Raw genomic sequence first — 25,014 nt, forward strand, 5'->3', positions numbered from 1 at the left:
TATTTTGTTTATATATATAGCCATATTATCATAAGAATCATCCATGGGTTACTAGAAAATAATATCTATATTCACCATGTTCACGGCAACATATTTAGTATCACACAAAGCTCAGGGAATCCATACGCATTGTGCAAAATTAAACAAATAAAAAGCGAAGTTTATAATCTGTTGTTTTCCAATGGAAAATACAATGTATTATCTTTCTTTATATGCTATGTAGTATCGCCCTGTATACAGTTACAGCTGATGTGATCTTTGCTTTATAGACATTTATCTCAGTTTCCTCTTCTTAATCGGAAATGAAAACGGATATCAGGTTTCAAATTAATTCATGTATCCTAGCAACTTATTTTAAATTTATTTAAAATCACAGTTTATGGAGTTCGAGGTAAGAAGCATATATCTGTAATATTTTATAATTTTATCTAACAAACTTTACATTCAGTTAGTTGAAATTGTCTTAATTAGTAGTCAGCTCAACATGTGCACTGATGAGAGTATAAGCTTCTACTAAGTTTTGTTGGTTATTATATAAGTGTGGCGGTCAGGCAGGTTATGTATCGTCAATTCATAGATATATCCGTTGGTTTAGCACCCTCCTAGTTATTGATTCAGAAGGCCTGAGTTCGAATCCTGTACTGGTCCACTCCCTACAAGACTCTAAGAAATATGATACCCAAATACACTTTCAAAAAACATTGTGTCAATTAAGCACATCTTCGAATATTTTATGAATAATTGCAATAGAATTTAGGATAGACACAATTTACTACAAGATGATTGCAAATAATTCATGGTATTCGTATCTATCTTTAATTCAATCATATATATACCTTCAACTCAAGTTCGCCTATCTATAAAAGATAAGTACGTATACTTTAGTCAAATCTTTTAATTTATTTGGAGATACTACACTGTAAAAAAATGCATCTTAGTTTTATGCGTGAAAAGAAGAAAATACTTGCTGTGACCTTTAATTCGACATTTCGATATAAATCGATGAAGTAATGTCAGTTAACAATGGCAATTTCCATTCTTATGTCAATAGGATATATACAGATGAGTTTGAAATAAAATATAGCACATCTTTTACATACTTGGATATTTTACCTGATATAGACGTTAATGATAATCTAACAACCAAGCTCTATGATAAACGTGATGGCCTTAAATTTTCTATCGTCAACTTCCCTTAATTATGCAGCAATTTACATGTATACATCATCACATGTCTACGGAGTTTATATTTCTCAGTTGAATAGATACACAAGAGCATTCTCTACGTATGAGCAATTTCTACAACTAGGTAAATTATTGACAAACAAGTTGATGAAACAAGAATATCAGCAGTCCTCTTTAAAGTAATCATTTCGTAAGTTTAATGGTCGATACAATGACCTTGTCAGCGAATACAATTTATCATTTAGTCAAATAATGACTTATGTTTTTCATACAAATTGTTAGTCCCTTATTTACTTTAGTAGTATATATTGAATTGACCACCAATCATGACAAGGAGCATATGGCGGGTGAGACCGGTCGGCAGGGGATGCTCTTTCCTCCATCTGACCTGATTCGACCTGTGATGTTTTGCAGGTCTGCGTTTGCTTTGCTCCAATTTTATTTTGTTTTTATGAACTTTTGATCTTGAATACTGTTCGTTATCTCCATGCGTTTCATACACAAATTTAATGCTAAAATTGTATTAAATAATTTATACAACTAATTAATATTTTGAAATTTTGACAATTATGTGTATTAAGAATGGTCTTTGCGCCTAAATATACAAGTGTTTTTAGTTTTTCTGCAATCAGGTACAAATGTCACTTCTGATGTGTTTCGCTTATAAACACTAATGTTTTTAAGTGTAAGAATTTAAATCCTCAAGCTTGCTTGTTTTAATGTGTTAATTTATATATGTTTAATTTTTATATATATGTTTAAATTCTTATATATATTGTAAGCTTCCTCAGCACCCTGTCAAATGCCAGTCAGCTTACAGTGTTTCCATCCTGTGTAAATTCAATAAATTATATTTTATCAGGACTACTCATGACATCCGTCCACATATAAAAAAAAGGGGGGGCATCCTCCGCCCGTCGCATGTGTTTAAACACCCTAAATAATTTACTTCACATCCTTGTAAATCATAAACAAGTTCCATTTCTCGTTTCAAATATTTCATTTAATAAAGACTTCAAAGTTCAATGAAATATAACAAAACAGTCAGTACATCTATGAGTAGAAAGTCCTAGCTTAACATCTCTGGCCTAATAAAATACAGTGGATTGCGGTGTCCGTGCGGTGGAGAAATTATACGCTACTTAATTTGTATAGTTTACATTATTTTCTCATACCTAAGTCGCTAATAATTTACAGTCAGTGATGTTGATGACGTAATATGATCTGATTGTTATGATCGTTGTTCTGAAACTGGCGTTCGCTGCTCGTATATATAACCTTCTGTAAAGGTTATAAAAAACAACAACCAATGAATAATTGTCCTTTCTGGAGCCTCACAGAACTACTTTACATACATATTGTGTAAAACAAAGAAAATAACATCGCTCAAAATGTCCTTTCTACATGTAAAGTAGGAGCTTTTAAATCTATTCGATATACATAATAAAATAAGTTCAACAAACAATCTGTAATAAAACGGACACACACAATCCATGGCGTAGTAATACCGAACAATAATGCAAACACATAAGTATTACGCTACACATTCAAGTTCCAAAACATTTCGTCAAATAAAACGTAATTAAATGACAATACTGCAATAAAATAACATTTAAGTATTAATCATAAATATTTGAGAACACGGACAGTGTTATTTCGATCGTATCAATTGTAAAACGACAATGTTTATGTCACATGACTACTTCCTTCGTAAGAAAGATGGCAAGCGCTCAATTTACAACACATGGGATAAGATAATGCTGGAAAAAGTAAGTTAATTACAGTCGTAATATGGTAGATAATGATGAAAAACTGACATACAACATCTCAGTATAACTGTCCCTTACTGTCTATTCAACAATATCTCACTAGATCATCTAGTAACACAAAAACAGCATTTGTTTACATAACAATGTCGAAGTGCAATGTGTATTGCATCAATAATTCAGGTAAACAATAAGATAATGAAATAACATGAACAATAAAACATTTCTTATAATTTACAACTGGATGCTACTTTACATCACTAAGACACTCTACCATCAGCATGTGATTAATATGCAAAATTCTAAAACGCATGGAGATAACGAACAGTATTCAAGATCAAAAGTTCATAAAAACAAAATAAAATTGGAGCAAAGCAAACGCGGACCTGCAAAACATCACAGGTCGAATCAGGTCAGATGGAGGAAAGAGCATTCCCTGCCGACCGGTCTCACCCGCCATATGCTCCTTGTCATGATTGGTGGTCAATTCAATATATACTACTAATTCCACCAGTCCCGTCTAACCCTAGACAACTGATGTCCACCTACAGTCCGGCCCAGCCCTAGACAACTGAGGTCCACCTACAGTCCGGCACAGCCCTAGACAACTGAGGTCCTAATGTGCAATGATAGTAATGGCCAGTCACTATCTACACATTCACCTAGTGTGGTGAACCACCTAGGACAACATCCACCTTAGACATGTGTCAATAAAATAAAACAAAAAAATCGGGTATCATCATACTACTTTCTGACATCATTTAGTTTTGTGGTATGAACTTCCTGAACCAGGGTTGTAAGTTGATGCCTCGATATATCATCAACCTACCTTATAAATTAAGTCAAGTCATCCAGTTGTCCTGTTACAATGTCCTTTCCTTTGAGAGTTTAGTAAAAGGTTGAATGAATAATCCATGCAGTAGATCCACTATCCAAGAAAATCTATTGTTTGTCAAATATGTTTCCTTTGTATAAAATCCATTGTCCCATGAGAGAGTTATATCCCTTGTGTGGCCAGTCCTAGTATGTTAATTTCCAACAGAAAGACATTCCAACTCCTGACTTAAGGGGGGACCTATGTCGTTCTACGTCAAAGCAGCGTTTTTTGACTTCACATTAGCGACGTTTGTTTTCACCTGTTGACTTTTGCAACTGTGATATAGGCTTAACATTGTTAATCAATAATGTTCACAGTTTACAAAAAGAAAATTTATACATCATTAATAGCATTTCTATTTTATTAATGGAGTTTGTTGATATCAGAAATCTCTTCCTTTGGTTGATAAATCATAGCAATTTCAGTTGTGAAAAAATACCTCGATAATATGCTGATATATGTGCAAAAAGATAGGATATAAATCAAGACAACAAAGAAAGCGGCTTAAATCAGGAAAATATGTTTAATTCTATGCTTACCATTAATTGTTTTTTTCTCGATAAATCTTAGAAAAAAATTAAGAAATGTACTTGTATCTGTATTTGCTCATTGATTAGTTCATTGAGATTTAAATTGTATAAAGTCATTCCTAGGTTAATTCTTAAAGGTATTGGTTGTTGACGGGGTAGAGCGGGGGGGGGGGGGGATCAAAAAAGAAAAAAATTAAATCAGTGTAAAATTTGACTATTCAAAACAAAATACTTACTTTCCGCAAAATAATTTTATATGCAGATGTTTGCCAGTGCTTACTTACCTTTGTCTTAGTGCAGAAAGGTCAATATATACCGGTATGACACAAGAGTACGAAAATAAAAGAAAACTTCATATTTCTCGTTTATTTGATCATAAAGGTATACTTTTTTGTTTATTAAAATAAAGAGATAATTCATTTCTTTAAAAAAATATGAATTACAACATTTTCACACAAATACTTTTCAAGATATTACCTTTTATGCATGTCGGAATTGTAAAAAATAAGACAAGAAAAATGGGTAATACTTACTTTGTGCTCCATTACATTTTTTCATGCGAGATGAATTACAATGATTTTACCTTCATTTTAAAGATGCGAGTCAAATAATTCAAATACCTGTTGATTTTGAATGTGATTTGACATTTTTTATTCTTTTTAGTGCATATTGTTGTAGAACAGTAATTTCTGAAAATAATCTATTTTTAGCATTTCATACTGTTTTTGCACGCGCTCCTGTGTAAAAATAAGCATATAAAGGTATTGTTTTTAATACCTAAAAATTAAGAGCAAGTGGCCATGAAAGAAATGTCGAAGTGTTGAAAATTTCACACAAAGACTTTTTGGACATAGGTCCCCCCTTAATGATATCTGTCGTTATCTCTCATGTTTCCACTGCCATGTTTTTTATTCAGGTTAGAGGTCGTGGTCATCTGTTGTCCTCTTGTCCATCGGTCTGGGCAGTCCTTCATGAGATGATCTGGTGAATTGCAGATAAAGCAAGTCAAAGAGTTATTGCCCTTCCGAGGTTGCATTTTCTGTGCACTTTCCAGTTTCTCCAATCTATCGATTAGTAACTTGATAGTATTTTCCAAGTTATTTGATTTTTGCTTTCCAGTTGGCTGTTTGACTACTTGTTCTTGATCCACATGTCTAACATTTATTTTCTTTTTATCCCCATCCCCCATTATTGACTCGTATCTCTCAATAACGTCTACAGCTTCTGCAACAGTGCTACACTCCTTGTCAATACAACGGCATTTCATTTCAACGGTAATAATTTTGTAAAGGTGGTTCAGGGCCAGTGATTCCTGAGCGTCAATATCCAAGTTACTATAAGCTTTTTGTGATAATTGCCGTATATCGTCTCCAACATCTGCAATACTTTCTCCAGGCATCCTCCTACGCATTTCCAGTTTTGAAAGCTACCTATTTTGTGTTTTGAGCTACCAAATCTCTGGTCCATACGCTGAACAAGAACTTTAAAGGTGCGTCTTTCCTCCGGAGTTAGGCTCATGTAGAAAGTCCTGGCTTGTCCATGTAAGCTAGCGGTAAGAAAAGAAGTTTTATCCTGTCGTCCCAGTGGCTTAGTTCAGCGCAGTCTTGAAAGTGAGAAAAGTATTCCTCCCAACTTTCTTTTCCATTGTAGGGTTCGGGTTTGATCATAAGTGTAGAAATACGATTGTGATCACTTTGTGCGTCGTCAGCTAACTGATAATCAGATCGCCGACGGAAATTATGTCCTACTTTATCGTCGTCGTCACTGTCATGTCTTCCCAAAGGATTTTCATTTGCCATTAAATATTCGTCATCAGTGTTCCTCCCACAGACATCTGTTTCGTCCCCTTGGCCTAACTGAACATTTTCCTTATGTTCATTTATAAATACTTCAGGATTCGGCGAAGTAGCATCCTCCATTCTTAACTATATAAACAGTAACAAGAACATATATACATGGCTATTTAAAAATTGATTTTTTTTTATTCTCCGCCACACGACAGTCCGCAATCCACTCTACTTCAGTACTTGACAGGTATTTAAGTACGGGTTCGTATCCTAGATGTCCTCGTATATGGCAGGACATCCCACTTCTGACACCAAAAATTGTAAGCTTCCTCAGCACCCTGTCAAATGCCAATCAGCTTACAGTGTTTCCATCCTGTGTAAATTCAATCAATTTAATTTTATCAGGACTACTCATGACATCCGTCCACATATAAAAAAAGGGGGGGCATCCTCCGCCCGTCGCATGTATATATTTAAACACCCTTGATAATTTACTTCACATCCTTGTAAATCATAACCAAGTTCCATTTCTCATTTCAAATATTTCATTTAATAAAGACTTCAAAGTTCAATGAAATATAACAAAACAGTCAGTACATCTATGAGTAGAAAGTCCTAGCTTAACATCTCTGGCCTAATAAAATACAGTGGATTGCGTTGTCCGTGCGGTGGAGAAATTATACGCTACTTAATTTGTATAGTTTACATTATTTTCTCATACCTAAGTCGCTAATAATTTACAGTCAGTGATGTTGATGACGTAATATAATCTGATTGTTACGATCGTTGTTCTGAAACTGGCGTTCTCTGCTCATATATATAACCTTCTGTAAATGGTCACGTGATCACAACAACCAATGAATAATTGTCCTTTCTGGAGCCTCACAGAACTACTTTACATACATATTGTGTAAAACAAAGAAAATAACATCGCTCAAAATGTCCTTTCTACATGTAAAGTAGGAGCTTTTAAATCTATTCGATATACATAATAAAATAAGTTCAACAAACAATCTGTAATAAAACGGACACACACAATCCATGGCGTAGTAATACCGAACAATAATGCAAACACATAAGTATTACGCTACACATTCAAGTTCCAAAACATTTCGTCAAATAAAACGTAATTAATTGACAATACTGCAATAAAATAACATTTAAGTATTAATCATAAATATTTGAGAACACGGACAGTGTTATTTCGATCGTATCAATTGTAAAACGACAATGTTTATGTCACATGACTACTTCCTTCGTAAGAAAGATGGCAAGCGCTCAATTTACAACACATGGGATAATGCTGGAAAAAGTAAGTTAATTACAGTCGTAATATGGTAGATAATGATGAAAAACTGACATACAACATCTCAGTATAACTGTCCCTTACTGTCTCTTCAACAATATATCACTAGATCATCTAGTAACACAAAAACAGCATTTGTTTACATAACAATGTCGAAGTGCAATGTGTATTGCATCAATAATTCAGGTAAACAATAAGATAATGAAATAACATGAACAATAAAACATTTCTTATAATTTACAACTGGATGCTACTTTACATCACTAAGACACTCTACCATCAGCATGTGATTAATATGCAAAATTCTAAAGTCCAACCCCCATGCATATTACAATATGTTTTAATTCTTAAACACATAGTAAATGTGTTCGGCATGTATAGAATCCACACATTTATTTTTCTATACCGTGACTTCTTTGTCACCTCTTTAAACATATATAAAAAGGACATGGCGACGAAGTGTATGTAAAAGTCTTTGGATTCTAAACATGCTAAACATACATTTTGTACAGTGTAGGTACAATGAATTGACAATAGTTCGATAAAAAAGGACGATATAGGGTAAGATCAGCATCTGGTCCCCGATTTTGGGTGTTTTTCAAAATGATCCAACAGTTTATCCATAAAAACCTGTTGTCACCCCTGCCACAAAATGAGTATTGGTTCTAAGATTTAGAATAAAAAGAGGCCACAGTGATGTCAGGAAATAAGTCAATTTTTGAATTTTCTCATTTTTATGCAAATTTTTGTTGATTTTACAGCACATTTGGTTTTGGAAAACATTAGAGAGCAAGCATGCTTATCTACCAAATTTATATATTTTATCCAATGATATCAGATGCAGTTTATTATGTGTAAAAATCTCAGATAGGCAAGCTTGTGCTCTATGTTTTCCGAAGATTAATTGATTGATTGTATACTGTTTAACGTCCCTCTCCAGAATATTTCACTGATATGGAGACGTCACCATTGCCGGTGAAGGGCTGCAAATTTAGGTCTATGCTCGGCACTTACGGCCTTTGAGCAGGGAGGGATCTTTATCGTGCCACACCTGCTGTGACACGGGGCCTCGGTTTATACGGTCTCATCCGAAGGACCGCCCCATTTAGTCGCCTTTTACGACAAGCAAGGGGGTACTGAGGACCTATTCTAACCCGGATCCCCACGGGACTATCTCAAATATGATGAAATTCCACCAGAATTGAGGAAATTCTGGAAAATGTCCTACTTCTGCGCCCTCAAGTGGCTAGCATGTAAGCTTTGAATCTAAATTAGTGCTTGTTTTACAGTAAGCATCATTTTAACTTGATTTTAACTTAAAATCCCCAAGGGGCCAGATTCAGTCGTTACCCTATCTTGTCCTTTAAGTTATTTGACTTTCTTTAAACCACGATGTCAAACATAATCATTCAAATTTCATAATATTGCAACAATAAAGTAAAACTGTAGTGTATATGCGAAAGAAAGAATGAAAAAAAATAACAAGACGTGATTGATTTCATTAAAACTTTTGCTGTTTTCATTAAGCAAATTACAAATCTAAGAATATGGCATAAACATATGAAATGAGATAAAAATATTCAACAAAACTAAAAAGATGCATTATGTACAATGAAATGACGCATCGCCTATGAAAACCAAGTTAGCAACTGTTAATTAGCATTGATGGTAGTAAGTTGCAAACCAGAATACATTTATTCTCTAATTTACTTTTAAAGATGGTAGTATAAAAATGTATCAGCAAATATGAAGCAAAAGACACATCATGCATGTATTCGGATTCTAATACATTTTTAAAAACACACTTTAAAACATGTTAAAAGATACATGTATAAGTGTTAGATATTTTACAGGAGGTCTTGCCCTTCCTCTTTGGTGTGTTGTTCTCTACCATCGCAGGACGGACCTTAGGATCAGTGGTGGCGGTAGTGGTAGTCTGCTATCTGTTCTTACTTTATCTCCGAAAACAGAAACAAGGTAACTGTCATAATAAATCACTCCTGTCTTAACATTGTCAAATAATACTGTTAACAAGGTTTATATAATTTACTTTTGTCCATCATTGGAACCCTGGAATTCTGGCACTGCCTGCACAAGAACTTGTTTCGGAAATTTTTTTTAACCTATTATGTTATTATTATAGTTAGGGTTGAACATTTATTTCCAAAACAATTAAAGTGCCTTGCAATACCAGGGGTTCTGTAGGATAGGAATATGCTGACTCAGGACTCTTGGCATTGCGAGGATGGAACCCACGGCGTTTCTCAGGAGTGGCGGAAATGTAGTGTAACGGAGAAAAATGTCTTTTGTCATTTTGTGTCTATATATAGTTGATGTCTGTTGTCTTATCTTATATCCACAGTCTCGTTTAAAGTCATCATTTCTAAAGTTCTATGGTCGCGAATACAATGACTTTGTCAGCAAATACAATTTATCATTGAGTCAGATGCTGTCGTACGTTTTTCATACTAATTGTTAGTCCATTATTTTATACACTGAATTGACGACGGACGGATATTTCCGTTATTTCCCGATCTTGACAAGGAGCATACAGCGGGTGTGACCGGTCAGCAGGGGATGCTCACTCCTCCATGGCACCTGATCCCACCTCTGATGTTTTGGAGGTTCGTGTTTGCTCTGTTCCTATTTTGTATTGTTTTATGGACTTTGAGATTGAATACTGCTCGCGTTATCTCCATATTCTTCTTTGTATCTTTATATACGAGGGTTGTCCCGTAAAATCATGGACAACGCGTTTTTCTCGAAAAGTAATAGGCGCACCAAGCTGAAAATTTCAGTAAATGTTTATTTATCATATTTAAATGCATGACAATTTTTTTGATAAAATATAGGCAAAAATAAAGATGTTACTATGCTTGAATGTGCACGGGATATTGTCCTACGGCGCACGGACAAAAAACCAAGGTTTTATTAATGAATACACAAGTTTGAATTCAAAATAGTTTTAAATACATAAGATTTGGATTAAAATTATCCTAATTCAATTCCACAATCAATTTCTTAGTCTTTGTAAAAATTTTAAGGCATATGTTTAATTTTTGGCACTTTCTCGAGCATTCGAAATGGGAAAGTGGTAAACACAACACACGAAAAATGGCGACGTTTTATGACGTTATGGCGCACCGGAGACCAGTTCCGTTTTCATTCGATGTTGTAATGACACCTTTAGAGACTTGAAATGACCATAGAAGAAAAAAAGATTATAAAAATATCACCACATCTTAAGTATACAAATGAAATAGGAGTTTTCTTAGCGAAATTTTTTTTGATCGAGTTCCTGAGGAGTAAAAAACATACGGACAAACTTCTAATGTAAAAGCAAAAGACGCTGTCACAGTAGACCGCCGATATGAGATTTTCTATTAGTTGAATGATGGTGAGAATATTGTCCGTAACTTACTGATCAATCTTCAGAAGATCGCATGAGAGTGCCATGCAACTGGTTCTTCAAGTGTTTATGGAAACGAAAGAATGTGTATCAATGAAATTCCTAAATTTAAGTCGGACTCATCCAACTTTATTTTCAGCAAAGATAAAACGTGACGCTGTTTTAGACACTTTGACGTTATAATCCATGCGCCGTAAGGTGATACAATGCATGGCATAAAATCACATAATTTGTTTATTTATGCATATATTTATCTGAAATTTACTGCGTATATTACTAAAATATGTACTAAATAATAGTGAAAATTTCAGAACGCAGTGATGTTTATTTTTTACACTAGACAACTTGTCCACGATTTTACGGGACAACCCTCGTAGATGATGTCTATGTATGATGTCATTTGTCTTATTTTGTGTTTATATATAGATGATGTCTTGTGTCTTTTTTATATATACAGATGTGTGTCTATTTTGCCTCACTAAAGTCAGTCAAAGAAATCAGCCCTATTTCAAGTCAGCTTTTAGTTTCTTTCCAACACCAATAAAACTACCGGTCACCCTGGAATCTTTATGTAAGTATGTGACAGGTTCCCCTTCCTTAACTCATCAGAGAGAGGGTTATAAATATCATAAAAATAAAGTTGCGACGTTACTCTTTTCAAGGCAAAACGTAAAGAACACTAGCTGCAACTGAGTATTATATAACTTGACTCTCTCAGGTTTAAAATTGATCCATATCTTTTTGCAGTCACTGAGCACACCTACAAATCCGTGTTAGAAATTGACGTTATTGAAGACACAGATTCAGGAATGGGGAGAGGTGTATGCAGATTTCTAACGAAGGACACCAATACATGTATTAATGATCGCAGATATTAACAATCTCATTGGATTTTTTAAAACAGGATTTGCAAAATTGCAGACAAGAATCCGTTTGATAATATATTATATTATACTTTCATGTAAATTACTTGAATCTGATTCGTCGAGAAACATTTGATAAAAAACACTGCTACCCGCTGAATAATGAAACCACGCCCTCTTGCGTAGCAACAGTCAACATTGCTTGACGACGGGTGGTATTCCCAAAAATAGCGACTGCGCGGAATTTATGCGCGCACAGTTCACTGTAATATGTATTGTATCAAACATTCAGTATAATATAATAAATATTGCATGTAGTTGAGTGTAACATTGAAAATTTTCACCCCTCGAAAACCATTGTCAACCTCGGGTGCGCCTCGGTTGACAATGGTTTTCTTGGGGTGAAAATTTTCAATGTTACACTCAACTACATGCAATATTTATATAATATATCTTTTAGTTTGTTATATCAAAAATACCCGAATTGTTCAAAACCTGCATTAAATAAAAAACTTTATAAACCTGCATTAAATAAAAAAAACTTTATAGGCATTAATACCCATATAGAAGTTGTTGAACATATATATAGGTCTGTGACATTTGTATAAAAAAGTATAGATCCGTAGAACACAGGAGTATTTGGAACTACTTTATGATGATCGCCCCCTGACGGTGCATAATTAAATGCAGTACATGTTTATCGAAGCATGCTCTTGAATATCAAATGGAAAAGGAACACTGATGGTGGAAAAGCCAAAGTCTTCTCGTTTATCATTCAATTTGCAATTTGGCACTTATCATTTCTGGTCCAATGTGTCTGCTCTATGCAGTCATATAGATGTGATTGATTGCATAAGATTTTTTTCCTGTGCATATTTATGAATCATGCAAATAAGTCCACCTTTATTAAATCACATGATTTAATTTATAAAAATGTTTTTGTAAAAGAAAAACATGGTGGCTTACTTGCACTGGTGCCATAAAACACACACAGAAAGAAACACAAAGAATTGCATTGACCAAGGATGAGTTCTCATTTTGTTTTTGCTTAATTAAGCAAGTTTAATATTATCTATACATATTCTTATGTCATGGGATCCTCTTTCTACCAATACATAAAATAACTAGAAAGCACTGGTTTATTTTTAATAACTCAAAAACAAACAAAATTACACTACATACAGGTATAATGGCCATTATGTACAGCTTAATTAACTGCTGTTCCATATACAATGGACTTGTAACAAATGTAAGCATATCTTACTTTTAGTTTTGCTAATTTTTCTTTGATAATATTAACAAGCATAAAAATCGATTGGTACATTGGTACATTGTACCTGTAAAACAAAGTCCAAAAAATTAATGAAGGATAAAAAAATTATATAAAAAAAAATATGTCCCAAAGGGTCTAAGTAAGTAAAAAAAACATACAATCAGTAAATTTATTTAAAAAGGCAGCCAATATACTGCTTTATTCATTAAAAAAATAACAAATATGTGTTCACTATGTGAAATCAAAAGTCAATGGGGAAAAATGTAAATGCTTATATTACAAACATTCAAGATAAAGACCACAAAAATAAGCTTAAACACAGATGTTTCCTTATAGTCAGTGTTGCCATTTGTAAAGTTTCAAAGAGATATGTAAATCTGTGAACTTCTAAAGTGTAAGTCTTTATGTACCACATGTATATTTATAGATTGAGTAGGTCTAGGAAATCAGATGGAGTCAGAAGGGTGTGTGATGGAGCTTCTTCTTTGTTTAGACAGTCATGGCCCACCACCTAAGGAAGATAATACAAAATCACAGCTTTATATTTAAAAGTATATCATAAAATAGATTTCTAAACATTGAATGGCTACATTTCAATTTTTATTTCATTCCTTTAATTCATACAAAATATTGATATAATGAGACTTTTATATCTATCAGCATATTAATCAAAATATTTTTCACCAAAAACGCATTTACCAAACATGATGCCTCATCTGTTCTTAATTTTAAATTATCATCTTTTTAAGAAAAAGTATTCAATGTGTATATGTTATCTAGTAAGATCAGCATTGACCTTTTTTTCATTGTTTTTATGATATTTACGACAACAATATATTATCTAAAGATGGACTTAATATCTTACCCTCCAGAACACGCCTCTACAGTTATCACAAACCACTAGATCATCTCCATATATCCTCTTAAAAGCTTTAATTTTCCTGTTCAAATAAAATCTTATTATTATTACTTAAAAAGCTTTTTATGAATTGTTTCCAGCAAATGCTGACAGAGAGCAAATGAAAATTCTAAACATTATTACAAATATTTGAATGATTATTTTTTATACAAGCTACAGTAACCCCAGAAGTAGATGACATTCCTACACATTAAACAACATTTTTCAGAAGTTTCTTTTCTCACACAAAGTAATATTTATTTTATGAATGTTTTCTTTTTAGCTAACAATAAGTCACATGACCACTTACACTATGTCACATGATCACTGTAACAATAAGTCATATGATCACTTTAACAAAGAGTCATGCAACCATTTTAACAATAAGTCATGCGACCACTTTAACAATGATTCACATAACTTACTTGCTGCAGAATTTGAAGACATCCAGCCAGTCCACACTGTAGTATTCAATATGGCTGATATAATCGCTCATGGCCTTGTCATTAAAGTGATAAAGACACATGGATTCCCAAACTTCATTATCCATGGCAATGACCTCCAGGGTGGAACAGGTCAAGGCCACATTAACAATGTCCCGGGGTTGATCCAGTTTCTTCATTATGCTGATGAGGCACTCCTTGGGTAAATCAAGAAGACAAAGCTTCCCATCATCTTCTCTCTGAAACAAATCAGGGTTAAGAAATTATTAAATAAATTAAGTCTGCATTTGTTAATCATAAAAATCAAAGTACTGAAAGCACTCATGGGAGTTGAACGTGGTGTTTAATAAAATCTTTGATCTGGAGGTTAAGTGAGTGAACAATATTTTATTATTTCAAATACAGACAACTGTTTCAGATTTTTTGAGTTGCAAAAATCTTGAGAAAGACATTCAGAGACATTAAATAGCAAAAAAATGCATGGGCCATATTGTTGCCTGCCTATATTAGTCCTTTTTTTATACCCCCTGCTTGAAAAGCGGGAGGGTATTTATTAATCTGGATTTCCGTCTATCTGTTTGTTACGCTTTAGGTATACCCATCTCTTATCCGCAACTCCTCTTACACCACTGAACGAAATTTTCATAGAATCTTTATTACATATTGCCATTGTGCACCTTCTATTACTTTTCCATCCTACACATATTTTGGGTTTCCCATTGCAAAACATGGACACTGTCATTATATTCATATTAGAGGCGGTTGATCATTTATATAATTCACTGCTCACAGTCTTCAAATTTGTAAGATATTTTTCCTTGGCACCTTTACCATGTGTTATGAAAATTTCAGTTTCGCAGGAATAATATCAATGTTGATAAAATGTGGATTTTAACACAGCATCCTTTTAAGAGCTGACAGGTTTGTTATATAAAACTTCTCTGTGAATATAAATGTATTTCAATTGCACGAACATTATACATGGAGTACGTCAGAACTTAATCTTTTTTAATATTGTGAAGAAAATAGCAATACCAAGTTTAAAACAAATATTTAATGACCAAACATAAAAACAATGGTGTATGTGAGAGTTTGTGTGCGTACGAGTTATCTGTAAATGAGGTTTTCCTTTTATTAAAAAAAAAAAAACTTCATTTTGTTGTTTTTATGAAATGATTTTACGAAAACATCAGTGTCCGTTTTTTGGTTTTAACCTTTATAACAGAGTACTAGATTTATCGCTTTTGGCAGGTGATACTGCTGATTTAGTAATAAATACGCATGTTTCCTAAAGTTTTTATGCATTAATGAATTCATTTAAACCAAGAAAATGTTCATGAAAAGTTTGAATAAATTCTGTGCACCGGTAAAAAAAAAGAAATTGCTAAAAATCCGGGACCGTCGGGCGTCGGGACGACTAGATTTACCACTTGCCGTTAGTATGTAAAGTTGTCGATCATATCTTTTTCAGTGTATGACGCCACACAAAAAATGAGTTCCATTACGAAAAACTGTTGAGGTTCTTTATAATTTAGTTTTACTTTGAATGAAATCTAATATTCAAAATAAGATAACTTTATCATTATTAGGCCAGCATTTTTTTATTTTTAGGTTTACAAACCCGCCGCTCAAGTTTTTAAATTTTCAGAAAAAAAATAAAATTGAGAAAAACAGAATTTTTTCTTTCCGATGTCAAATTTGAGTCGGGATCGAGATTTCAAATTTACGAACTCGTACTTCCGGTTTTAAATGAACATGGCAGGTAATGAAGGGAGATTTGTGTGAAGTCCATAGCAGCACTAAAGCTTAGTTTAATGTAAATACTTATCGATAGGAGAGCCATTCAAAACGTTCCACCCGTTCAGAGAACAATAAAATGCTGACGACTTTGTTGCAAAGTGGCATGTTGGTGAGATAATTATGTATCCATATTCAAAAGTAACTCACTGTCTGTAGTTAAGGTCTTCCGTCTTCACGGAAGACCTTATAGTGATTCTATTGTTTCTTATTATTATTATTATTATTATTATTATTATTATTTTTCCGTACATCAAATTTTGTGCACGCGATTTCTCAAAGATTACTGGATGGATTTTCATGAAATTTACAGGAATAATGTGTTGTCATCTGAAGTTATTTTTTCCGAGAGATTTTTTGAAAACTCGCTTCCGGTGCCAAGTTACGGGACTTTTCCTGAAATTAAAATGACATTTTGTCCACGATTAAACTCAAAAACGGTAAAAGATATCAACATGAAACTTTCAGGGATTATAAATCGTGATATTTACTATCCAGGACGCGACAATTTGTTCGTCGTCAGTACTTCCTGTCGTAAGGAGATGCGAAGATAAAAAATCGAATTTTCTAACTTTTTTGATTTTCAATATTTTTCATTTCTTTTTGGAATGCTAATAGACACTTTTTCAATAGAGCTTAAAATATAACTTGTTTGAATATTGGTTAATCAGAACTCTAGATATTAATATTTGAAAATCTGAAGCGGACCCAAGATGGCGGCTGTCTCTGTCAACTCCGCCATTTCGCGAGTAGGGGTTTATGGAGGCAGCTGAGCGTTTGACTAAATGATACATGAAAAGTAAAAATACTACATTGAATTTCACCTATCAGTACGCTGAAATATAGTGACAATCTCAAAACTTAATTCCCGTTTTACTGTTTTAGTGTAATTGGGCTAGATACGTGTGTGCAATGTGTTAAATTTACTTTCTTAGCGTCGAAATAAAATAAAGGCGATAAGAAGTTGTTTAATTTAATATTTAATTTCTACCTTTTCATGAAGGTGTAAAGAATCGGGTTAGTTCACCTTTTCATTTCTTTTGTGTTACTTACCTATATAAGATATAGAATATGTACAATCTGTGAAATATATTTTCTAAACCTCGAAATTAGGGCTTAAAGAACGTTCCTTTTTCTTTATTCTATTGAAGCTATCACACTTATTTAATGAAACATTCTAAAGAAAAGGCGCGCAGATCAACTTGTGGCGTTTGGCGCGAAATTATAAATTGTGCCGCGCCTTTCGTGATTCTTAGACAGATGTATTGTTGAAGAAGTATATTTAAGTACATTTAGAGCAGTGGACTCAAACGCGTAATTTAAGCATGTTGGGAATAAGGAGGAAAAAAGGGCGTTGGGTTTTCACGCTGGCGACCTGGGTTCAATCCCCTTTGTAACCAAATCTTTTTTATTACTTTTTCAGCTCGATTTTAGGTTCTTTTCCTGAAACGGACGGAAGACCTCTCGTTGCTCGCAACGAGATCGTTTCTAGTTGTAAATTATTTTCCTCCCACAGGTTTAAAACTGCCCATGGTAGCTATTGTCAGAGACATTGTTTAGGTTTCTGTCATAGCTTACAGTCTTAGCATCATTCTTCAGAAAAGGGTCGCTTATGCATCAGATGTAATGAATAAAACTAAGGGAGAAGTTAAGTCCATTTGAGGAAGAAATAAACAATAGCCTAAAGAAATAAAATATTTCAACTATTCAAAAACAAGAATATACAAATATATACAGGCATGTAGTATCGTTTATGACAGCCAGAAAAATTATTTTACACTTAATTGAAAAAAATTCCACTCTACTCCTCAATACTCCTTGGGAATACTCCCTGTCTATTTTATGAAAGGAATTATTACTTTTATAGGTCTCGAGTATATTAATATTTTAGGCCTAAAAAAAATATGTTTGTTTCCTGTAACCCGACCGACCCATTCAAATTATCCCCGGGTGGATTTTTTTTCTGACAAATGGCAAAACTTCGTTTGATCAATCAGCTGATTCCATTTATTGAATTTAAAAAAATAGCTTGTAGCTTAATTTGAGACATAAAATATGTCAACTTAGTGTACATTTACCTTAAATATAAAGAGTAATCATTATTGTAACAACAGTTTCCCCCTACAACTTTCTGAAGTTTGTTTTCTGCCGCTTGGCAGCCATTTTGGATGCCATATTGGGTGTCCACTGTAAATATAACACCTGAGGCCTGTTCAGCAGAGCGAGCGTTCGCGAGCGCTCGCCAAAATTACTATTGGAGGTATAAGGAAATTTGGCGAGCGCTCGCTCTGCTGAACAGGCCTCAGGTATTTTCGGTCCGGGGATGTTTGACCATTCATAAGCAAAAAAAAAAAAAGCCTCGCTTTCGGCTCTATATAATCAACACAAATTACTGCGCATGTTAAATACGTGATGACCATGGAAGATTGAACATAGTTCAACTCCCAATAAAAATTTGTTCCTAAATTGCTATGACAAAATTCTGACCAGAAAGGAGCAATGACAATCTCACCTGCATATACTGAAACCTTAGATATCCTGACCAAACAGTTATTGATATTAGCCCTTACCTGTGTATACTGGAACCTTGATATCCTGGCCAGACACTTACTTGTGTATACTGGCACCTTGATATCCTGACCAGACAGTTACCTGTGTATACTGGAACCTTGATATCCTGACCAGACAGTTACCTATGTATACTGGAACCTTGATATCCTGACCAAACAGATACTGATATTAGCCCTTACCTGTTTATACTGGACCCTTGATATCCTAACCAGACAGTTATCTGTGTATACTGTAACCTTGATATCCTGACCAGACAGTTATCTGTGTATACTGGAACCTTGATATCCTGACCAAACAGTTACCTGTGTATACTGGAACCTTGATATCCTGACCAGACAGTTACCTGTTTATACTGGAACCTAGATATCCTAACCAAACAGTTACCTGTGTATACTGGAACCTTGATATCCTGACCAGACAGTTACCTGTGTATACTGGAACCTTGATATCCTGACCAGACAGTTACCTGTGTATACTGGAACCTTGATATCCTGACCAGACAGTTGTTGATGAGATCGTGATGTTTCCTCCTCAATGATTTACTTCCTATCATGGCGTTTTCATTATCTGTCATACTGTCCAACACTTCCTTCAGGGTGTGCTTCAGTGGGGGTATAAACAGTTCCATTGATATGGCTAGAAATGTATGAAATGTGCTTCAGTGGGGGTATAAACAGTTCCATTGATATAGCTAGAAATGTATAAAATTATAAATTATTGCACTTCTATAGTTTTCAAGACCAACTACAAAATTTATGTTTAGAAATGCAGTTTATACATGATAAACAAATATTAATTGTGTTGTGGTGCTACAAATTTGAATGAACAGAGAAAAAGTTTCACATTGTTTAATCATTATTACTTTTTTCCCATTACATAATAATTACATCAATGAAGAATGAATGGCATGATTACTAAGTTTTCTGTATCTGATGGTGCTGTTTTAAGAGATTTATTTTTTCAAGCAAACTTGTGTAAGGACAATACCAGCAGGAGAATTGCGTACCAGCGTTTGTCATTTGCTCCAGTACACCAAACACATGTTTCTGTACGGTCCCACTGAGTCTGTGAAGTTTGTGCTTCACTAGCAGTCTGTAAAACTGATTGTAAAAGGTTTATGTTTATGATTTATCGATAGCAATCAAAAACACAACACAAACTATGATATGGCTTTATATTTGATTTTAATGCTTGAAATTAAACAAAAATATGTTTGCTGACATTAAATTAGATCGATATTGTTAAAAATATATAAGCAGAGGATTGAGGCAAACTTCAGAATTTTACAGCAGACTGTCACATGCTACTTGTGGTTACTTTTTTTCCAATTCTCAATATGACTTAAGTGTAAGTCTAATGAACAAAGTTCTACACGTCTGTGAAAAAGTACATGCATCTGTCAGTATAACTGTCTCTGTTAGTACATACCTCACAACAGTAGGCAAATTCTCTGAACTGCAGAGCATATTCTTCAAAGTTCAGTTTCTGTAGAACAGTGCTTATGCTTTCATTAGTTTTTCTCTGGAAATAAAAAAAAATGGCATTACCTAATATCACAGCACTCTAACAAAAAGCAAAACCTTATTTAAACAAGAGATTTTAATTGTGATGTATTGTTGTTGAAAATGACCTTGACACAAGATATACAGCGTACAAAATATTTACATATTTACAAATAAACCAAAAAATAAAATCCCTGATTAACATGAGTAGCATGCATATATTAGATGAAACATGTAAATATATCTGTTTTGTAAAGCATATTATGCAAATCAATCTTTACTAATTTTTATTTCTAAGAAATAAGCTCAGCAATGCTTTCAAAAGCCCAGTAACAAAGAGATTTTGACTGGACTCTTGATATTGACCTTAACTTTTCAAATATTTTTAGGTATTGTCCCTAAAGTCTTGTATCTTTCTGTTAGCATTTGAAAAATAATGTAATATATTTCATTAATTTGGATTAAAAGCAAAATAAATGTGATAAAAAAAAGATACTTAAAAGATACTTAAATGTGGGAGATAGTCAAATAGGTTTAAGCTTTTTTAATTAAAACATCTTGATAAGGTTTCAGAGAATGCAGATAAACATTCTTTGCTATCTCCCCCTTGTTTAAATTGGTGCCATGACCAGGATCCAGGGCAAAAATTCTTTTATAAAGAAAGAAATTTAACAGTCAGAAGATACATGAACAACTGGCTGAACTGCTGTTTTATAACACTAATCAAGATAGGGTTTTAATGTAAATCCAAGTAAGGATCCCCCCTTTCCTGTTTCAAATAAATATTTAACATGTTTATAAGCAAGATTTGGGATTTAACATGTTTTTCAGAACCCTAGAGATTATATTCATTAAAGGCAGCATTTAAAAGTCATGGTCCAGTTCAAAACAATTAACATCATGTTATTTATGATTGTGTGTATTATATAAATGTACCTGGGAACAATAAATGTTTTGTCCAATTTTGATGAAAGAGAAAGGAAAGACCTTAGTAGTGATTATAAATTACATATTTAGGATGCAAATATTTGGATGCATACTTAAGTCATATAGGTATAATTGATAAAAAAAATAGGTTGATAAGTTTTGACAATTTTTGAAGATCTCATCTCATAGAAAATCAGAATAAAAACATACCTGTCGGCCAATGCCTTGTATATTTCTCAGAATAGGCAGATCAGGTTGATACCCAGTCCTGTTGTCAATATTTATATAAACTGCCCTGAAAAATAGTTAACTTTATAACATTTCATGTTATGATCATGACAACGAGCATACAGCGGGCAATACCAGTTGGCAGGGGATGCTCACTCCTCCATGGCACCTGATCCTACCTCTGATGTTATGGAGGTCTGTGTTTGCTCTATGGACTTTTGATCTTGAATACTGTTCGTTATCCTCATATGTTTCATTCATATATGATAAATTGATTGATTGTATATTGTTTAACGTCCCACTCGAGAATTTTTCACTCGTATGGAGAGAGTCTTGAGTACCAACAATTTTGACCGTTTAACATTGATTTGACCATAACTTATGAAAGATTTGTGCTAGGGCTTTCATATTTCACATGAGTATTTTTTGTGGCAAGACCTTCCCTTGACCTTCAACAGTTTTGATTATTATCCTTGACCTTAGAGTTTGACCTTTTTTTGAAATTTAATAACTTTCACCATAACTTTTGAACAGTTGGTCCTACAACTTTAACATTTCAAATTTATATTCCTTGTGACAAGATGGTCCCTTTGGGCAATTTTGACCCTTTGAACTTGACCTTGTGTTTTGATCTACTTTAACATTGGCATTGGCAGTTTTCATATTTTATGTTTGTATTCCTTGTGACAGGACCTTTCCTTGGATACCATCAAATTTGAATTTTGACCTTTGCTATTGAAGTTTAATTTATATATAATTTTACTTGTAAAAAGTGAATGAGACTGCAGAGCAATTTCCCATGGAGAGTTGTCGTTTGTTTCTCTCTCAAACACCTCATCTTACACCTTCCATCCCCACTTTTTTCCCCAACATAACCTTTACTATAGTAATTGTTCATTTAAAGGATGGGGGACCCCCCCCCCCCCCCCACTTTTTACCATAGTATAGTGATAGAAAGGAATGTAGGAAAAAAAATGGAAGTGAAAGTAACTTGGCTTGGAAAAAGTTGGCTACTACTACTACCCCCCCCCCCCCCCCCTACGAAATAGGATTTTTGAGTTTGGCAACTTTTTTTTTGCTTGTCAACTTTTTCAGGTAAGTAAACAAAAATTTTCTCTGGCTGGCCCCCCCCCCACTTTCAAAAAACGATGCTATGCCACTGCTAGAACTTTAATATCAGCCTTGCTGCAGTAAACAAGAACGAAAGTATAGCCCCTGAACGAAACAGAAACACAAACACCATGAACACCCTAGCAGCAATAATGTAGCCCTGTCCAATTTTTTTTAAATCTGACATTATTGTCTCCCCCCCCCCAAAGAAAAGGAGAGGGCTACATTATTGCAACTATTTCATAATTTCGTTTGTGGGATGCTCTTTTTGATTGACTTTAACAATAATGAATATGGCATGAAATATACACATGAGTGAACCAGAATTGGAGACTACCAGGAATCAGTGACTACACTGTAGTGTTGTCACGATGATCAATTTATAATCGATGATCGGTCGGAAAGGCTGTCGATTTTAGACAATCAATTGGAGATTTAAACAAGGCCTAGAAAAAAAATATGTTTGTTTCCGCTTTCCCGACCGTCCCTAATTTATAGTGCCGACCCTAAAATTTTTTTTAATGCTTTTGTCCCAGGAAGTGCAAGATTTCACCCAGGGAATTAGAGTCTCCAACTTTGCAAGCTTTTAACCTTTCTATTATAAGTTTAAGTCACAGAAATGCTTGAAAACACCATTTCTTTTGTCATTAATATTTCTTCTATACATGTTTTGATTAAAGAACAAAAATAAATTGCCTACCTACCTACCCTATATTTTTTCAGCCTGAAAGCGGAAACAAATATATTTTTTTTCTAGGCCCAATTGATTAATCGGTGTATTTCAGCACATATCTTTTTTATAGTTTTCTCATTTTTATTTCAAAAACAGGCTCTTGTTATCAAACTATATATCTTCCAAGTGTTGTCCATTAATATCTATTTTAAAATACATGTACTTAAAATCTGTTTAAAATAAATCACAAGATAATGATAATTGTATTTCTAAACTGAAGAAACTAAACTACAGTCAAGGGACATAATTATTCGCCACTTCAAAATGGCCGCCGAAATTTTACATAGCGCACCTTGATATTTAGGAGATATATAAAAGTATTCAGTATTTGGGGGAATTCACTTTTCATATCATACGAATTCACAAGGATTTGTGATATTAAGTCATAACAGTTTAAAAAATTAATTCCACATATAAACCAGTATTTTAGATGATCTAATTTGTAAATTAAAACCTGATCTGTCAATGCTTATGTTTCCCAGGCCAAGTAATCCCTAATCATGCAAAAATCTGTATTAGGCCTACTGAAATTGTTATTCAAACTACATATATACTGTTTTTAGAATTTCGATCTGTACAATGCACCTTTATTTACATTATTTAAAAATAAAATTCTAAATTTTATATGAAATGTAGTGCCTATTTTATGCAAAGGGTTACCGATTCGATTATTGGCCGATGATCAGTTGGTTAGGGTCAACGGATGCTACCTATATTTATTTTAATCGATTCTGATTTTCAACCGATTTGACAACACTACTACACTGTAATTGAAATTTTTTAATTGTTATACAAGATGTTTATTTTAGATTAATAAATATACTTTATATTTATCATGTTTATAGATTTTTTTGACAAATAAGCATTTAATTAGGCCTAGGAAAAAAATGTTTGTTTCCACTTTCCCGACCGACCCTAAGTTATAGTGCTGACCCTAAATTTTTTTAACGCTTTTGTCCCATGAAGTGCAAGATTTCACCCAGGGAATTATATAGTCTCCAACTTTGCAAGCTTTTCAAGACAGAAAGAAGTTTGAGTCACCTTTCTATTATAAGTTTAAGTCACAGAAATGCTTTAAAGTTGAAAACACCATTTCATTTGTCATTAATGTTACTTCTATACACGTTTTGATTAAAGAAGTAAAAAAAAAATTTTCAAAAAAAAAAAATTGCCCACCTACCTAACCTATATTTTTTTCAGCCTGAAAGCGGAAACAAACATATTTTTTTCTAGGCCTTAATACCTTTGATTGATTTGTTGAAGCTGATTTGCTTGGGATTTGATGTCCCTAGAATTCCCCGCTACGACTTGCGCTGCATTATCAGTGTCTAGGTCATACCCCAGGGTTGCAATCACCCACCGTCCATCTATCTTCACGTACACATTGCCGCGAGAACTTGTTTCCATCTTGTTCTTCAGCTGCTAAAACTGAAATGCACGGTGACAGTGTTATAAACGCAGTCTACCCTGCTTAACACTCCAAAGACTCACTTCACATTGCCTTACCAATTGTTAACCCATGCTTCTCAGCTCTGAAAAATATACAATACCATAAATGGACATTTTCTTTCGTGTTAAAAATAAACTGTTGTTCATTGATATTTTTAGCATCGGGGTAATGTTTATCGATTTCGAATAAATTGAAGTCCGATCCCGATAGTTAAAAACCACACAAAAAAATCAAATCGGTTGCAAAATTTTTAAGCATTCGATTTAGAGTAAAAAAAAAAAAAAGCTTTAAAAAATATAATCAATATGTCATTAAAATAAATAATTTGTAATAAGACACTTGTAATTTACAATTGATAT

The 25,014-nt window shown here is 33.6% G+C and overlaps 2 protein-coding genes across 2 annotated transcripts; one reads left to right on the forward strand and one right to left on the reverse strand.

Annotated features, from left to right (window-relative positions):
* Positions 1 to 7,412: 7,412 nt before the first annotated feature.
* On the forward strand, positions 7,413 to 12,108 carry LOC134235136 (uncharacterized). Its single transcript, XM_062717242.1, has 4 exons — positions 7,413 to 7,457; positions 9,305 to 9,428; positions 11,318 to 11,431; positions 11,608 to 12,108. Exons 1-4 carry the CDS (start codon positions 7,413 to 7,415, stop codon positions 11,736 to 11,738), a joined length of 414 nt encoding a protein of 137 aa, XP_062573226.1. The 3' UTR covers positions 11,739 to 12,108.
* A 748-nt stretch (positions 12,109 to 12,856) lies between these two features.
* Positions 12,857 to 24,811, reverse strand: LOC134235137 (F-box only protein 25-like). Its single transcript, XM_062717243.1, has 9 exons — positions 24,712 to 24,811; positions 24,449 to 24,633; positions 21,345 to 21,429; positions 20,134 to 20,226; positions 19,712 to 19,805; positions 19,172 to 19,341; positions 14,320 to 14,576; positions 13,862 to 13,937; positions 12,857 to 13,507 (listed from the first exon to the last, which is right to left on the reverse strand). The coding sequence occupies exons 2-9, from the start codon at positions 24,610 to 24,612 to the stop codon at positions 13,418 to 13,420; spliced, it is 1,029 nt and encodes a 342-aa protein (XP_062573227.1). The 5' UTR covers positions 24,613 to 24,633; positions 24,712 to 24,811; the 3' UTR covers positions 12,857 to 13,417.
* Positions 24,812 to 25,014: the final 203 nt, after the last annotated feature.

The sequence above is a fragment of the Saccostrea cucullata genome, unplaced genomic scaffold (genome assembly GCF_032062105.1).
Source record: "Saccostrea cucullata isolate Sc308-1 unplaced genomic scaffold, CSIRO_AGI_Scuc_v1 ctg3681, whole genome shotgun sequence".
NCBI classification, from domain to species: Eukaryota; Metazoa; Mollusca; class Bivalvia; order Ostreida; family Ostreidae; genus Saccostrea; species Saccostrea cuccullata.

What these genes read in the sequence shown, in the direction of transcription:
- LOC134235136 (XM_062717242.1), top strand. Translation starts at nt 7,413, where the DNA reads ATGGCAAGCGCTCAATTTACAACACATGGGATAATGCTGGAAAAA. An exon ending in ATGGGATAATGCTGGAAAAA is followed by an intron (nt 7,458 to 9,304) that starts GTAAGTTAATTA and finishes GATATTTTACAG; the next exon opens with GAGGTCTTGCCCTTCCTCTT. An exon ending in TCTCCGAAAACAGAAACAAG is followed by an intron (nt 9,429 to 11,317) that starts GTAACTGTCATA and finishes TTATATATACAG; the next exon opens with ATGTGTGTCTATTTTGCCTC.
- LOC134235137 (XM_062717243.1), bottom strand. Translation starts at nt 24,612, where the DNA reads ATGGAAACAAGTTCTCGCGGCAATGTGTACGTGAAGATAGATGGACGG. An exon ending in TACAAGGCATTGGCCGACAG is followed by an intron (nt 20,227 to 21,344) that starts GTATGTTTTTAT and finishes TTTTATTTCCAG; the next exon opens with AGAAAAACTAATGAAAGCAT. An exon ending in AATTTGCCTACTGTTGTGAG is followed by an intron (nt 19,806 to 20,133) that starts GTATGTACTAAC and finishes TTTTACAATCAG; the next exon opens with TTTTACAGACTGCTAGTGAA.